This window comes from Colletotrichum fioriniae, assembly GCF_027942845.1.
Source record: "Colletotrichum fioriniae strain IMI 355084 chromosome Unknown scaffold_9, whole genome shotgun sequence".
NCBI lineage: Eukaryota > Fungi > Ascomycota > Sordariomycetes > Glomerellales > Glomerellaceae > Colletotrichum > Colletotrichum fioriniae.
This window is the reverse complement of record NW_027076845.1, coordinates 1,137,623-1,152,977: the sequence shown is the minus strand read 5'-3', so window position 1 is coordinate 1,152,977 and position 15,355 is coordinate 1,137,623. Positions and strand designations below refer to the sequence as shown.

The 15,355-nt window shown below is 53.8% G+C and overlaps 5 protein-coding genes across 5 annotated transcripts; 4 read left to right on the top strand and 1 right to left on the bottom strand.

Annotated features, from left to right (window-relative positions):
* Positions 1 to 538: 538 nt before the first annotated feature.
* Positions 539 to 2,114, top strand: CDC37 (hsp90 co-chaperone Cdc37; the record flags this gene model as incomplete). The annotated part of the gene is made up of 3 exons (XM_053196410.1): positions 539 to 562; positions 640 to 1,923; positions 1,989 to 2,114. 3 exons carry the CDS (start codon positions 539 to 541, stop codon positions 2,112 to 2,114), a joined length of 1,434 nt encoding a protein of 477 aa, XP_053046061.1.
* A 5,306-nt stretch (positions 2,115 to 7,420) lies between these two features.
* Positions 7,421 to 8,572, top strand: N0V96_007780 (uncharacterized protein; the record flags this gene model as incomplete). The annotated part of the gene is made up of 1 exon (XM_053196409.1): positions 7,421 to 8,572. The coding sequence occupies one exon, from the start codon at positions 7,421 to 7,423 to the stop codon at positions 8,570 to 8,572; it is 1,152 nt and encodes a 383-aa protein (XP_053046060.1).
* Positions 8,573 to 9,542: 970 nt separating this feature from the next.
* ECM15 (UPF0045 protein M15) lies at positions 9,543 to 10,240 on the top strand (the record flags this gene model as incomplete). The annotated part of the gene is made up of 3 exons (XM_053196408.2): positions 9,543 to 9,717; positions 9,951 to 10,053; positions 10,171 to 10,240. The coding sequence occupies 3 exons, from the start codon at positions 9,543 to 9,545 to the stop codon at positions 10,238 to 10,240; spliced, it is 348 nt and encodes a 115-aa protein (XP_053046059.1).
* A 306-nt stretch (positions 10,241 to 10,546) lies between these two features.
* On the bottom strand, positions 10,547 to 12,041 carry N0V96_007778 (uncharacterized protein; the record flags this gene model as incomplete). The annotated part of the gene is made up of 3 exons (XM_065758130.1): positions 10,547 to 10,919; positions 10,972 to 11,836; positions 11,969 to 12,041. 3 exons carry the CDS (start codon positions 12,039 to 12,041, stop codon positions 10,547 to 10,549), a joined length of 1,311 nt encoding a protein of 436 aa, XP_065613272.1.
* A 445-nt stretch (positions 12,042 to 12,486) lies between these two features.
* Positions 12,487 to 14,168, top strand: N0V96_007777 (uncharacterized protein; the record flags this gene model as incomplete). The annotated part of the gene is made up of 2 exons (XM_053196406.1): positions 12,487 to 13,443; positions 13,500 to 14,168. The coding sequence occupies 2 exons, from the start codon at positions 12,487 to 12,489 to the stop codon at positions 14,166 to 14,168; spliced, it is 1,626 nt and encodes a 541-aa protein (XP_053046057.1).
* Positions 14,169 to 15,355: the final 1,187 nt, after the last annotated feature.

The window sequence follows — 15,355 nt, the reverse complement described above, 5'->3', positions numbered from 1 at the left end:
TTTCTACAGATACAGTGGTGAAGGGTGTCAGGATTGTGAGCAACCAGAGGGGATATATTGGGTTTGGGAGAGTTGCGAAGGAGGGATTTGATCCTACGAAAGTACTGCCCTGTTAAGAGCAAGTGTTAAATTTTAGCCTCATGTATGAGCAAAGTAGATTGCCATTGTCTGATGGCATGTTAATAGGTGACAGCTTATAATCGGGAGAATTTGTTTATTGTCTACCTCTGAGTAAATGATGTGACTCAATCTATCTCAACGAGGAGTGAATATACGAGTTGAGGTGCGCCTCACTGCTGATCTCATAGCTGAGCTCAGCTACCGGGATAACAATACGGCGGCGGGGTAATGCCCCGCACCTGTGATGCACAGTGGCACCGTACTGGCTCTGCACCAAGCTCCTGTCAACCCGCACCTATTGTCAAGCAAAATCCAGAACATTCCACTCAACAACATCGCTTTCAAAGTCAACAACTGATGCCCACATCAGCTGGAGGCAATCACGCATCTGCATCACATTGCTGAACAATTTGCCAAGATGCCCGTCGACTACAGCAAATGGGTGCGTTTTACATCACCCAACCCTCGACCTATTTCGTTGTGGTGCCGACATCAGTGGCTAATATGTAAACACGATAGGACGCGCTGGAGCTCAGCGACGACTCGGATGTCGAGGTCCACCCCAATGTCGATAAGCGCTCATTCATCCGCGCGAAGCAGAACCAAATCCACCAGGAGCGATTGCAGCGCAAGCACCAGATCGAGACGCTCAAGTACGAGCGCATCATCAACGATGGCCTGATGAAGCGCATCTCCAACCTCTTGGATGCCCTCAAGTCCCATGCCTCCGAGGCCGAGACCCGAAACCCCGGCGAGGTCGCCTTCCAAGCCGTCATGGAATCCGCCGGCAAGCCCGAAGACGACCAGCCGCCCCCGCGCCCCGAGGGAATCCACGCCGACTCGGAGCCGCTGCCCAGCTTCTCCAAGATGATGGCTGTGCTGCTGGACCAGGTTAACAAGGAACTGGACGAGAAGAAGCCCGAGAACCGTTACAAGGCTATGCTCGAGGGCGTCGAGGGACACCTGACCAAGGTGCAGAATCTGCAAAAGGAGCTGTTTGCCAAGCTGGCCGAGCTGGAGAAGGAGGAGGGACGCAAGATCACGAGCGAGGGCATTCACACGGGCTTTGACAGCTCGCACGTCAACAAGTCCAAGGACACGGAGAAGAAGGAGGAGCAGCGCAAGCCGGAGCTCCTGAACCCCAACTTTGACATGACACAGTCCCTTCCGGCCAAGTCGACCCAATCGTACGACGACGACGAGGAGATCGAGGCGTCGCCCGCCGCCAAGAAGTTTGCGCAGATCAAGGCCGATGACTACACATCTAGCGCCCAGTACCTGTCCAAGAACCCGCAGATCCTGACGGAGCGGGAGACAGACGGTCTCCTGGTTCTCGCCTTCGACGCCGCCCTCGAGAGCAAGGACGACTTTTGCCGGCAGTGCGTCCACCAGGCGCTGCTGCTGCAGTACTGCAGAGCGCTGGGCAAGGACGGCGTGGGCATGTTCTTCAAGCGCATCACGACAAAGGGCCACCAGGCGCAAGAGGTGTTCTTCAAGGACGTGCAGGACACGTACGGCAAGATCAGAAACCGGGCGCGGGAGATTGTCAAGGAGCGCGCCAGCGAGCCCGAGGGTGTGGAGCAGATCCAGCTGCACGCGGTGGAGCCCGGCACGGAGATCAAGATTACGATCCCGCCCAAGGACAGCGAGGACCCCGCCATGAAGGAGGGTCGGGGCATTTTTGAGACGTTCAGCGCCGACTTCCAGAAGGCTCTGGAGAGTGGCAGTCTGGACGAGGTCAACAAGGTGTTGGGCAAGATGAAGGTTGAAGAGGCTGAGGATATTGTCGGAAAGCTCGGAGACGTGAGTATTTCTTTTCCTGTGAAGACGTTCGATGAGCCGGTTCACTGACAACTTATGACCAACAGGCCGGTATCTTGAGTCTGGAGGAGCAGATCATCGACGCCACGACGGAGGAGGGCCAAAAGGCGCTCAAGGACATGGAGGCGGCGCAAGCCGGTTCCGAGTCCGGATTCGCGCCGGACCCTGAATAAATGAGGGGAAAAGGAAGCATGCGTAAGTCCACTAGAGCCGGAATATGGGGGTAAGGTCAGAGCACTTTTAGCAGACACCGCGGGAGGGAGAAGTGTTGGTTAGCGCAAAGGCACGATGAATGAACAAACTGATGATGACCACGGGAGGATGGCCTGTGTGGTCACTGAGTAAGCAGATTTTAGAGAGAGTCAGAGACAGCCACAAAGAGAAGATTCTGAGCATTGAACACGACTTGAGCATTGCATGAACTACAGCTGCGCCCATTCTCCGGGGGGACACGCGTGACGGGAGGGGGAGAATGAGGTCTTGACAATGGCATTGACGGCATTGGGCGAATTCGTCCAACGAATGGGCAAAAGACGAACGACATCTCGCTCGTGTGGCTGCGGCGGACTGTGGTCTTTGCGCTCGGCGTGGCTTAGTTTGATAGTCGAGCCCTTTTTTTCGGGTGACGGTTCCTCCCCCACCATCCCTTACCGTACCTAATATCGTCGCTCCCGTTCCTTGACAGTCCCCCCCCGGACTCCCAGCGAATCATGAATAATTTTAATGAAGACTGGGGGCAGGGCAAGGTTACGTACGCCTTCGGAATGGGCCGTACGATTTTTGTGCTCTCTTGATTCTAGCCCGCCAGGCTAAGCAACATAAGGTGCTGAATCTGGTGCTGAATCTCATGCCTTTGCCTTGCGGCTCGTTACGAATGGTAGCGCAGGGATGTGGGCGCATGGTGCCCGGTCGAGCGCCGAGGTGCCGGATTCCCCTATGACCGGGGGCTTTCTTCAGTAGGGTGACATTTTTTATCACTTGCGTGTTCCCTTCCTTCGCCTTGTGAGGCTCAGAGGAAAAGGGAGAGGCCGAGAGCGTGGGGCATAAGCGATTGGATGTGATGTCGTCGCGATATGTCCCTATCCCTCGGTCCTCGGATGGGGTTCAGCGTTCACGATGTTCTGGACCGGGAGGCGACATTTGGCATCTACCTTGGTAAGTCCCCAGAAAACGAAGAAGCGTCGGTCTTGGGCGTCTTGGTACGCAGGTATAGAGTGGCCTAGAGGTTCTAGGCCTAGTGGAGACGTTCCGATGTTGTGGGCGACCTAAGAGTAGGTAGGTAGGTAGACTAACAAGTACGTGCTTGACGCGGCCACGCATATCGCGGGCATCATAGCATACTGCTTGGTTCGTCTAGGCATTGGCTTTCTGCTCTTGGTGTAAGGGGAAAAAATGTGACGAACACAGAGTCCGCGCGGAGGCAAAAAAAGGAAAACGAACGGCTTGTGCGCAAAGTTTCTCAATCCAGCGCGTGGGCCTGTCTGGGCCTGGGGGAGCAGAAACAGCCAAGGGAAGACAGTTGTTCGGATACAGCTACCGAGCAAAAAACAGACTGGACAGACGTGGCTTTGTTTCTTTCGCCATTCTTCCCCGATTGACAGATGTCATGACAGTTCTGTCTCGGAGTTTGCTTTGATCAATTCACTTGGCAAGCTTGCCCGCAGGACCAAGAGCTCTACATTTTTTTTAATTTTTTTTTGGAAAGTTGTTGATGGTGTTTCACCGAGGTCAAAGAAGGTAGCACAGCGTCACGTGGGGTATTTATCCTAAATAAACGCTCTACCGCGTATGTACTCTGTAACGTGATACGACACAAATGATCTAGAAGTCTTCTCCCGACTGCGCAGAGATGTAAGTGATCGGCATGACGGAAAGAAGTAGAGGCAGAGAAATAAATAAGCATGTCTTGGTCAAGCTATCGCTTAAACCACCATGTCGTCAGGTCCCGAAGAGGGAGGGATGTTGAGGCTGAGCAAGAAAGTGAAGAAAGTGACATGAGCAGACGCGCACTGCGCAAACTCCAGAGTTCAAAAATAGCAACGGGAGGCGATCTTGGGCTGGGTACCCCTGTGGAGACCCCCCCTTTTTTTCTTTAACACGGGAATACTGCGGTCTATTCGGCTCAGCAGGCGGGTATCCGTACATTCACTGCCTTGGACAGTTGTACAGTTGGGTGGGCTTTGTCAGCGATCTGCTCCCCCAGTGTCGTCCAGTGAGAATGCACCTTGAAGCTGTTGCTCTTTGATGGACGGGTGCTGATGATGGTCATGGTGTGACGAGCTGTTCTTCTGCCCGGTGGAGGGTTCGTTGCTTGTTTAATCGATTTCCTGTTCCTATTTACTGTTGCTGTTCTTTTTCCACTACATGTCTCCATCAAAATGCACCAAATGGCATCCCTTCCTTGGATGGCAAAGCTAGTGGCGACCCTAGAAACTGGGCCAGATGTTCCCGTGCCTTGGGATGCTCTTTTCTTGGAACAACGCTGGAGAACCCGCCGGCAGATGGGAACGGGGGGAGGGAGTTCTGGACCAGTCGAACCGTCTCGCTGGGCGGATGGACAGCCACACCTTTTTTTTGTGGTGGCGGCGCTGGAGTTTCTGGAGAGCGGAGTGTAGATCTCTAGAGTGTAAGCCACTCGCTTTTTTCTCACACTTGTCACCCAGCACCCACTTAGTGTGTCAGTATGGGTGAGTGATAAACAACAGAGGAAAAGTTGGAGGTGGGTTCTTCTCTTCGAAATTCTCCAATTCTTGTTTGAGTCCGTCTTGGAAAATCAACAACTACTCGGCTGGGCGGCTGGACAACCCCCATTTGGGTGGGTGTGTCGTAGTCTCGGTTGTCGGAACGGCATGTGCGAAGCAAATCGGTTGACATACCAAAGTCGGTGAGGTGACACGAGAATGTGAGGCGACAGGAAAAAAGATGCAGAGTCAGCCGCAGTCATTCAATAGGTACCACGAGTCAGCCAGCCAGCCAGCCAGCCTCTGGGCAACCTTCTCAGTACTACTCTTCAATGCGATTTTCTGGCCGACGTGTTGTTGTCGGTCGGTGGTTGCGAGGTTAACCATCTGCAGTTTGACTGTTGTGCCAGAGAGATCTGCACACCGCATGAATAATACTGGAGCCCGCGCGTTGCAGGTTTTCCAAGTCAGAAATGGCCGTGGCAGGAGAGTTGCAAGTTGCATATTCACTTGTTTACATCACTCGAATGGCGGATGAAGATGAAAATAAAACAAGAGGTTGACTTGGTTACCGACCTCATGGGTATCCAGTTTACTTGACGAGTTCGGATGTATCTGTACAGAGGGTGAGAGTGCATCTTGCATGTTCTCCCTCAAAAGGGGATCCTCACAAAATCTGTAGTGTAGATACGTCATTGAGGGCCCAGAGAAACATTTGCATCTTCCAACTTCTCACACACGGATCGTCCTCGGGCGGTACAACGGTGCCGAAAGCGAAAAGGGACGGGAAGTCTGTCCTGGACCAGGGGGCGGTTTGCAGAAAGTATCAAGCAATTAAGCAGTAAGCAGCGTAAAGCACGGGACAAGATGGTTTGTGCGATTGGGCAGAAGATCTCGGCTTGCGGCTGCAACTGCGCAACTCACTCTGTCGCGCAATGCATTCCCATGCTTTTGAGCGTGGTGATGGCGTGCCGTGGAGGGAACAACGTGGTTCCAAGAGCGCAGAGAGCGTGTGAGAGGTAAAGGGAGGCCCCCCGACACTAGACTGGGCCGAACTCAAGGGGCTCCCTCCCCAAAGGTTTGGGAGGTGTGAAACTGAGACGTTCGAGCGACCATTGCGGCTGTCCATTCTGTCGTTCTGTTTTCTCTTGGGCTTGGGACTTGTCTCAAGTCCGTGGAGTAGGCACTCAACTTCTATATTGTACACTAGGAATGACGCTAGTTGGATGGGCGGGAACCATCAGACTGGGAAAGATGGTGACAAGTAAAGGTGACACGACACGCACGCACACCACCTCTTGACAGTGGTGTAAGTGAAGGAGGAAAAGGCCGCTGATGGCCCACGCTACCTTATTTCCTAGCTCCGTCTCGGGCTTACTACGCAACAGCTAAAGCACCTAAAGCACTCTGGATGAGGCCGCGCCCATTCCTTTGTACAGAGTACAGTACAGACTCACAGAGTTCCGGCCTGGGTCTGCATGTAGCGGGCATTGCTTGGGGAAAAGCTCTTATTGGTGAAAGCGGGAGAGGGGATGAGGGGGTAGGATGAGGGAGTGGGAGTTCAATGGTGAAATGTGCTCGGTGGTGGGTAAAACATCACGCATCACCCCCTTTGAGTCTTGCTGCACGTCTTTGCTGACGGACTTGGGCCTGATGCACAACTCGGAGAGGGAGGCTGTGTAAGTCTGAGAGGTGAGATGTACGTGTACATTTGGCGGTGCAAACAAGCCGTTCATGGCAGATATATTGTATCCGTACTTTCTAAACACAAGAGACAAGCATAGTGAAAGTGAACCAGAAAAAAAATTACAGTGGCTAGTGTTGGATTCTTCTTGGTGATCTCCATCGTTCTTCTCGTGCAATTCTCGTATGTACGTACACTCAGTATTCCATAATGTACAAGGGGGGAAAAGAGTGACTGAGAAGAAAAAAAAAGTACGAGTACTACCGCGACTGCGCCATGCCGCCATGTAGCCCGCCCACACGCCCGGAGCCCCACCGGGAAACGGGGGACGGACTGGGGGCCGCGCAACCAACAGGGTCCAAGTCTCCCAGACTCTCTGCCAGAATGCCGCACCTCCTTCTTCAGCTTCGGTCTTGTCTGATATTTCTCCAGCCCCATCGGGGCTACGTAAGGCATGGGTACGAGCGACAGGTATCCGTACCTAGGTATGGGTACGGGAGTACGGAGTACGGATACAGAGTATGGATTCCGAATGGGGGACGAGGAAACATCCCAAGTGCTCCCTCCTTGGCCTGGCCTTGCGAGGATCCCCCCTTCATGTGTCCAACATATTAAGAACTGGGGATCCGGCACCGACCTTTCCTTTGGCCTCCACGCTTACTACGAATACACAAAGTGACACTACGAATACGCTACCTCTGCCTCGCCTTACATCAGACTCTCGAGGATTTTGCCTGTCTTGGATCTACCTTTAACCTACCTTGTCCGGTAACATCCCGTCTCTCGTTGCCCTGCCCATTTCAACCTCCTCGCTCTTCCAGTCTCCGCCTTTTTTCGACTGTCTCTCGTCACATCTCTCTCTCTTCCTCTGCCTCAACTCCGACCTCGCGGGTTTTCCTGCTTCCTTGCAACTTGAGCCAGCCTCCTCATAGTTGCAGAGCAAGATCCTCAAAACCGACGATCACTGTTTTCGACGTTTATTTAGTCGACCGTCGCCCGCTTTCGTCGATTACCGCATCCGAGGTTTTTGACTTCAGTCTTACACGGACAACACCAACAAATTATACACACTCTCACACACACACACACACACACACACACATCAACGATCAACATGGTCTTCTCACTCCGCAAGGCCTTCGCGGCCCTCCTCGCCACAACCGCAACTGTCTACGCCCTTCCCTCAGACTCATCATCAACAGAATCAACTGTAAACACAACCTCCCTCGCCGCCACTTCCTCAAACTCAACAGTCTGCAACAATTCCCCATCCCTCTGCAGCCGCAAGTACAACAACATCACCCACATGGGCGCCCACGATAGCGCCTTCCTCCGCGACGCCAGCACCTCAAACTCCATCGCCGGCAACCAGTACTACAACGCCACCGTCGCCCTCAACTCGGGCCTGCGCCTGCTTCAGGCCCAGGTCCACCTCGTCAACGGCACCTCGGGCAGCGTCCTCCAGCTCTGTCACACCACCTGCAGCCTCCTCGACGCCGGCACCCTCGAGAACTGGCTCTCCGCCGTCAAGGACTGGATGGACAAGCACACCGACGACGTCGTCACTATTCTCCTCGTCAACTCGGACAACCAGGCCGCCTCCGCCTTTGGCAAGGTCTTTGAGTCCTCGGGCATCTCTAAATACGGCTACAAGCCCTCCACCTCCTCCGCGACCTCGAGCTGGCCCACCCTCCAGACCATGATCGACGCAGACACTCGCCTCGTCACCTTTGTAGCCTCCATCACCGCCGACACGGACTACCCCTACCTCCTCCCGGAGTTTACCTACGTCTTCGAGACGGCCTACGAGGTCACCTCCGCCGCCGGATTCAACTGCACAATCGACCGGCCCTCGACCTACTCCACCGCTGCCGCCGCCGTCTCGGCCAACATGCTGCCCCTCATGAACCACTTCCAGTACCAGACCCTCGCCACCGACATCCTCATCCCGGACGTCAGCGACATCGACACGACCAACTCGGCCTCCACCAGCACGGCGGGCAACCTCGGCCTCCATGCGCAGACCTGCAAGAGCCAGTGGGGCACCAAGCCCGTCTTCGTCTTGGTGGACTTCTTCAACAAGGGCCCGGCCATTGACGCCGCCGATAACCTCAACGGGCTCTCTTCGTCCGACATCTCGGGTCGCAGCAGCAGTAACAGTGCCACCGCGAGCTCGAGCAGCGGTAAGTCTGCTGGTAGAGCACCTGGCGGCATGGAGACTGGCGCGCTCGTCGCGTTCCTGGCCGCTGCCGTGTTCTTGTTTTAAGGGGTGTCGTCCTGTTTCTGATTGTCAGGGTCCGAGCCAAAGAAGATGTGACACTTTTCATGCGACAATCTCATGAAAAGAGCGTCTGTGTGAGTGTGTGTACGCTCAAAGGGACATATCTCGGATGAACACTTAAGATTCCCCCTCTTGTTTTTTCTCTTTTCCTCTTTTTTTCCTTCTTTTTTTTTTCCAAACAAAAAGATGCATAGCGACGGCGTTCTATCATGAGCCGAAATCATCGGCAGAAACGACTCTTTTTTTCGCGTTCTTTTTTCCCCACAGCTTTGTTCATGTACAACCCGGGGAAAACGGGACCCCCCGCGAGTTTTGTTTGGAAGAGAGCCCTTTTGGGACATAGTAGGGCAACACCACTGATCAGGATTGGATCAATGAGGTAGTTAGATATCGAGCATTGAGTGAAATCATGCTCAGATTAAAATGAAAACCAAATTTCATGAAACAAACCACAAATACCCGGTGTTCTAAATGAGTGAGAGTGAGTGTGAGTTTGTCGGCTTATACGTGACGAGGAGGAAAACTCAATAGGAAGGTAGCAAGGACCCCTCCCATACGGTTAGGAACGGACCACACCCCCACCCCTCATTGCATCATTGGGAAAGGTATTCTGCACGACGACGACGACGACAGCATCTCAAAGTTAACGACATATCGACTTGCCTAGTAATTCTACGATTAATTCTTAGATCTTTCAGCCTACCTAAGATAGTCTCTCTCTCATCTCCCAAGCTAACCAGACTTTGCCATAACTCGACCCAAAAAAAAACAAACCGACCTCATAGCTCCCAACCCTCAACGCGCCACAACCTCCGTACCGAAACCCAAAGTCGCGCAAATACAAACCCCACCACATATCAGTCACTCACCTCACTCAAAACCCAGCATCAACAAACACTAAGCTCACACAATCACATACGTTCTCCACCAACACACGCACACACAAGAGCAAAAAATGTCATCCGAAGACTACTCCAACATCCCCACCCCCGAAGCCGCCTACGCAGACTTCTGCCTCATCCCCGTCGGCACCGGAAGCGTCTCCGTCGCCAACGAGGTCGCCCAGGTCCAGCGCCTGCTCAAGGCGAGTGGGCTCAAGTACACCATGCACTCGGCCGGCACCACGGTCGGTACGTTTTTCTCGAACTCTTATCTATCCAAGACCCCTTCACACACACACACACACATGTTCCCCTCTTGGCCTAGAAACCATCATATGGCGCGAGAGCGTGGAAGCATCAGTGAGATTCGTCACCCCACACCCCTGCTTCGGGATGGGATTCAACTACACCAAGAGCTAAAAGAAATAAAACAAAATAAAAAGGAACACTGCTGACATGTACATCCGTTCCCCCTTCCGCAGAGGGAAGCTGGGACGACGTCTTCCGCGTCATTGGACAGGCGCACTCTCTCGTCCACCAGAGCGGCGTCGTGCGCATCCAGTCTTCGATGCGCGTCGGCTCGAGGTTTGTCTACCTGAAATGAAATTTTTTTTTTACTTCACAACGAAACATAGCAAGTTGTGTTTGTGTGGGAGAGAAAATGTTTGAGTGGCTGATAATGGTTCTTCTCTTTTTGCGCAGAACGGACAAGAAACAGTCTGCCGCCGATAAGGTGGCGCGGGTGGAGGGTATCCTGGCGCAAGACAAGTAAATGTTCAAGGCCAAGCTGTGGTATGAGAGATGGGTCACGGCGAATACACAAGACAGACATATTGACAGCTTATTAGGTTATGATTTGACACGAGATATACTATTTGATTTCCCCCGTCGCCGCCGCCTTTCATGATGGTACATGTATACATCTCAGCCTTCGTAGATTGTAATAGTGACACCGCCGACCCCTCCTTGTACCCCCTAGACCGCCCTCGGCCTTTTTTCCCTCCAGGTTTAAAAGACATTGATGAAGGGTAGCAACTTTTTTAAGAGCTTCCGCTAAGGAAAGCATTCAAACACTGCTTTAACCGCGCATGGTCTGCTTCTTCATGCTCTTCTTGAGGTCGCGCTCACGCTCCCTCTCGAGGTATTTCTTCTGGGCCTTGGCGTCCAGAGCACTGAGCTCGGCGTCGCGCTTGGCCTTCTTCTGCTTCTCGCGCTCGAGAGTGCGCTCCTCGGCCTTCTCGGCCTCGGCAGCCTTCTTGAGCTGGGCAATGGTCTCCTCGCGAACGCTGCGAACCTTGCGCAGGACCTCAGGACGGAAGTGGGCGCCCGAGACGAGGGCGTCGGGGATGCGGACAAAGTATTCGAACAGGGGCAACAGAGATTCGTAGTTGTTGCTTGAGGGAATGCGGTAGCGGAGGAAGACGCGCTTGCGGGGGGTGGTCTCCTCGATGCTATTACACTGTTAATATTGAACGTAAACGACAAGCTGCGATTCAAACTCACGTGCTGGGGCGCTCAATGGGCTGGTCAGAGACGATGAGGTAGTCAAACGCGTCACCGGCAGCCTCAATGGCCTTGATGAGTTCAGGGGTCAACAACTGCTCGGTGATCTCGGCGCTCTCGCTCATGACGGTAACCCAGTTGGGGAGCTTGGCATTGTCCTTGGTGAAGGTGATGGAGACGTCGTAGCGATCGTCGCGAACCTGCTTCATGCGCTCCTTGGAGACGATAGCCCAGACAAAGTTATCGTACGTGCTCTTGTTCTCCTTGCTGCGCAGCTCGTGGGTGCCGGGGATCGCGGGGACAGTGAGGCTCTCCTTGCCGTCAAAGGGGTAGATGACAGCCTCGACAGAGTCGTGGGGGGCCTCAACGGTATCCATAAAGAAGCTGGTAACGGCCTCGATGATGCTGAGGAACGGGTTGAAGCGCTTGGTCAGCGTCAACTTGACGTCCATGAAAGCGACATTCTGGCGACCGGTTCCGTAGCTGGCAAACTCGAAGAGGGACTTCTCGCGTAGCAAACCCGTAGGGTCTTTGGGGTCGGTGTCGGTCGTGGAACGCGGGGAGAAGCCAACGGAGGCGAACTCGGACTTGAGCACCGGCGCGTGGGCGGTGGCCCAGGACTTAGCTTTCTTGCGGTTGAGGCGCGAGCCAATGATGTGCAGGAGGAAGATGACGGCGCTGACGGCGAGGATGGCGCCCTCGAGCTTGAACTCGCTGAGGGAGTGACGCTCGTGGATGTTGTACCACTTCGTAAAAGGACGTCCCGTGGCCTCGGGCGCGCCGCCGAGCGTCGTGCCGCCAGGGGCAGCCGTAAAGGCGCTGGGCACGGGCGACGGATCAGCAGCACCGGCGAAATCTGCGAAGTCTGTATGCGAGCGATGATTGCGTCAGTCTAATGAGGTTGTGGATTTTGTGGGTGCTGAGGGGAAAACTGGAAGCTTTGACGGCACGGGGGTGGTTTAGGGGGCAGGGGAATTGAGTCTCGAGAGTAGCATACCGGAATCACCACTGGGAATCGGAGATGCAGAGGGCTTGGAGCCTCCGAAGAGGCCGTTGAGGATGGCGGCCATGGTTGCGGTCGGGGGAGGGATGGCTGGCTGGCTGCGGTGGTGTCGAGATCCAAGACTGCAGACAGTGAAGCTGCGGACTTGTGAGGAGGTATCGCTAGCCAGAAGGCGAAATTAGGCCAGCCGTCAAGCTGTCGTCAGCCAGTCACATCGCTTTCCTGGAAGCTGGGGCACAGTGACGTTTCTCCACTTATTCATCTGAATGCGGTCGACCGTCGTAGAACCCAGACCAGCGGGTTCAGTGTCTCGTGCCCGGCCCGGAGGTACTTTAGCGGCTCCAGGATAATGTATCTTCCGTCCAAGCTATTGGTTGTCTGGGCGACGCGCCTGGAATGTCAATAGTGGCCAACGTCAGTCATGGCGGCATCATGCAATGAAGCGTCAAAAGCAGTAGCACTCAACTCAACAAATCAACCCTGTATGGACTCAATAAGAAGAAGAAGACAAAATGGTGCGAACAACGGCAGCTCGCACTTACGGCAAGACCTCAACAAAGGCAAAAGCAAGGCGACTGTTTGCTGAACTTCCACAAACCCCGATTCGGAAACCCAATGCGACGGTTACGCTAGACTCCGAAGATGACTCTATCATCAAGATCACCGAGGATCTGGACGCCCTTGGGATTAACTTAGATTCCTATTCCTCGGAAGATGAGCTATCAAAAGACTTCAGCGAAGTTGTTGTGGCATCTCCGCCAACACCACAAAAACCGGAGACTCCCCCGAGGGCGGTGAAGCAAACCCCAAGGACCGCCAAAACCACGAAAAGGATAGCAAAAGGGACACTTCCCACGCCCGTCTCAAAGGCCGAAACGCCTAAGATCAAAGCCCCCGAAGTGCCAGTAGAGCCTCAGCCTGACTATCGCATTCTTACCTGGGAGGATGTATGCCCACCCGGAGACACAATCGAGAAGATTGCTGAGGCGTCCTACGCTGAAGTCTACCGCGTTCGAAATGAGCGTGGCACAAGCATAATCAAGTGCATCCGTCTTGAGTCGCCCATCAAGGCGCAAACAAAGGCCCAGGAGCGCTCTGGACTCGTTGACGAAGAGCCGCACTCAGAAGACGATATGCGTGGTGAACTGAGCATATCCGAGTGGCTCGCCGACATTCCTGGTTTCGTCATTTACAAGGAGCGCTACCTTGTGAAAGGGAAGGCTCCGAAGTGCTTGCTCGAAACACACCAAAGCTTTCATCGGAAGATGAAGCGCAAGGACCCGGACAGGCTGCAGTTCTACCCAAGCCCGAGTCGCTATCTCGACGAGACCACTTTCTTAGTGGTAGAGCTGGGTGATGCAGGAACCGCGCTCGAGGACTTCGAACTTACGGACTCCGGTCAGCTGTGGGATATCTTCTTTCACGTGGCGATTGCACTGGCTAGGGCGGAAGATCTGGCTTGTTTTGAGGTATGTTGGCATGCCATTGAAGCGACCGGCAGGACGGCGTGAGCTAACAAGGTCAGCACCGCGATCTGCATGAGGGCAACCTTTGCATACGGAGATCAGAAGACCCACAAACGCGGGATTCGAAGAAAGCAGGGCCGTACTTTGGCTATTCTGGCCTTGACATTACGATTCTGGACTATGGTCTCTCGCGTGCCGAGGATCTTGAATTGGAGGAATCTGAGCCTATTGCGCTCGATCTCGAGAAGGACCTCAGCATCTTCACCAGCACCCACGCCCCACAATGCAAGGTCTACCGCCAAATGCGGTCATTCCTTATACGCGGCGAGCGTGGGCATTTGCCACCGTCCGCCCATAAATCACCTTACTGCAAGGGGGTAGATGGCGAACCCCTATCATGGGACGTCTTTGTGCCGTACACCAACGTCTTGTGGCTGGCATATCTCTACCAGTACATGATCAAGGCGTTCCAAGGCGACAAGAAGGATCTCGCAGCATTCAAGAAGGTCACGAAAGAGCTGTGGAAATACCTCGATCCCGATGCCAAGGCTGGAACGCCGGCGTTTGGGACTTCTGCTGCGGTTGTGAGGTTCGCGGTTGAAGCCGGCTGGATAGACGAATCGCAGCTAATGGGGGACATTGAAGAGGACAGGGAGGAGAGCATTATTCTTTCCAGAGAGGAGGTGCAGGAACTGGGTCTGCGACGATCACCGAGAAAGCTACGGTGATCTTGAGGAGTGTTGGATACGAGCTTGGCTTGAATTTACGGCGCATTGCATACCAAGGGGCATCAGGGGCTGGAGCATTGCATATGAGCACTAGGCGAAACGGCGGGTGTAAGATACATGCATAGATGATTGCAAATACCCAATTGAGATGGTTCAATAAAGTCATTCTGTGATAAGAAGCGAATGTAGATTTACTCAAAGATCACCCCGACATTGCTGTCCTGTGAGTAAGCCCATCCTCCATGTCCAAAGAAGGTCTGCAGTCAAACAGCCCTGCCTTCACATTCCTGACATGATATGACGCCGCATAGTAGAAGATGGTGAAAGTGTGATGAAGGAGGGTTGGTTCATAACTTTTGGCTGGCCAAGCCACCTGTTATTGGGCTAATGATAGACACGTATCCTAGAGGGTAGACCTCGAGCTACCTAGCACGCCACCCACCACTGAGACAGGCCCCCTCGCCGATTTGGCTTCCTTCGACCAGATGTTCTCTCCCGCTGACTCTGCATCCACTGCCCACCCAACCTGTCATCCTATCTTCTGCCTGTGGTCTAAGGTTAACCACAACGCTACGGACGTCTAGTTGAACATTTCATGAGAGCTAGTCCTATCCCCACCGCCACTACCTTAGCTGACACTCGCTCTTTCCTTCTTTCCACTGATTCTCGATGATTTGTACCCTCCTCGCCATGCCCGTATACTCGTGAGAATATGGCCAAAGGGACGGTTCTGAGGAAAGCCGTGCTCTTCTGTATATTCCTCTTGGGGATTTTGTTTGCCTGAATGAGTAGGTTGTACTTCCGGGTCCGTGGCAATCACAAACTCGTTTCCCCGTAGCGTGACTTGCAGTTTCTTCGAAGTCTTCTGGAGATCACCTGCCGGCTGTAGACCATCGCTCAAGGCTTCGCGGCAATCATTACTGAGAACGACAAGATTCGCCAGAGCTGAGTCCTTGACATCGGCTGGGACCCATACATCTTCGGTTCCTTGTTGCCGTGAAGCCACACTCTGGGTGGTAATGACCATGATGAGGAACAGTGTCGCTGCTACAAGCTCGACGGCGAGGAAAGAAATCCATCCCCAACTGATATGAACGTACGCAATCTCTTTCAAGGGAGTTCCCTCGATAGTGACCGCACCTTGTCTCTTAGCTTGGTGATGGGCCGTTCGCAGACTATTACGTTCA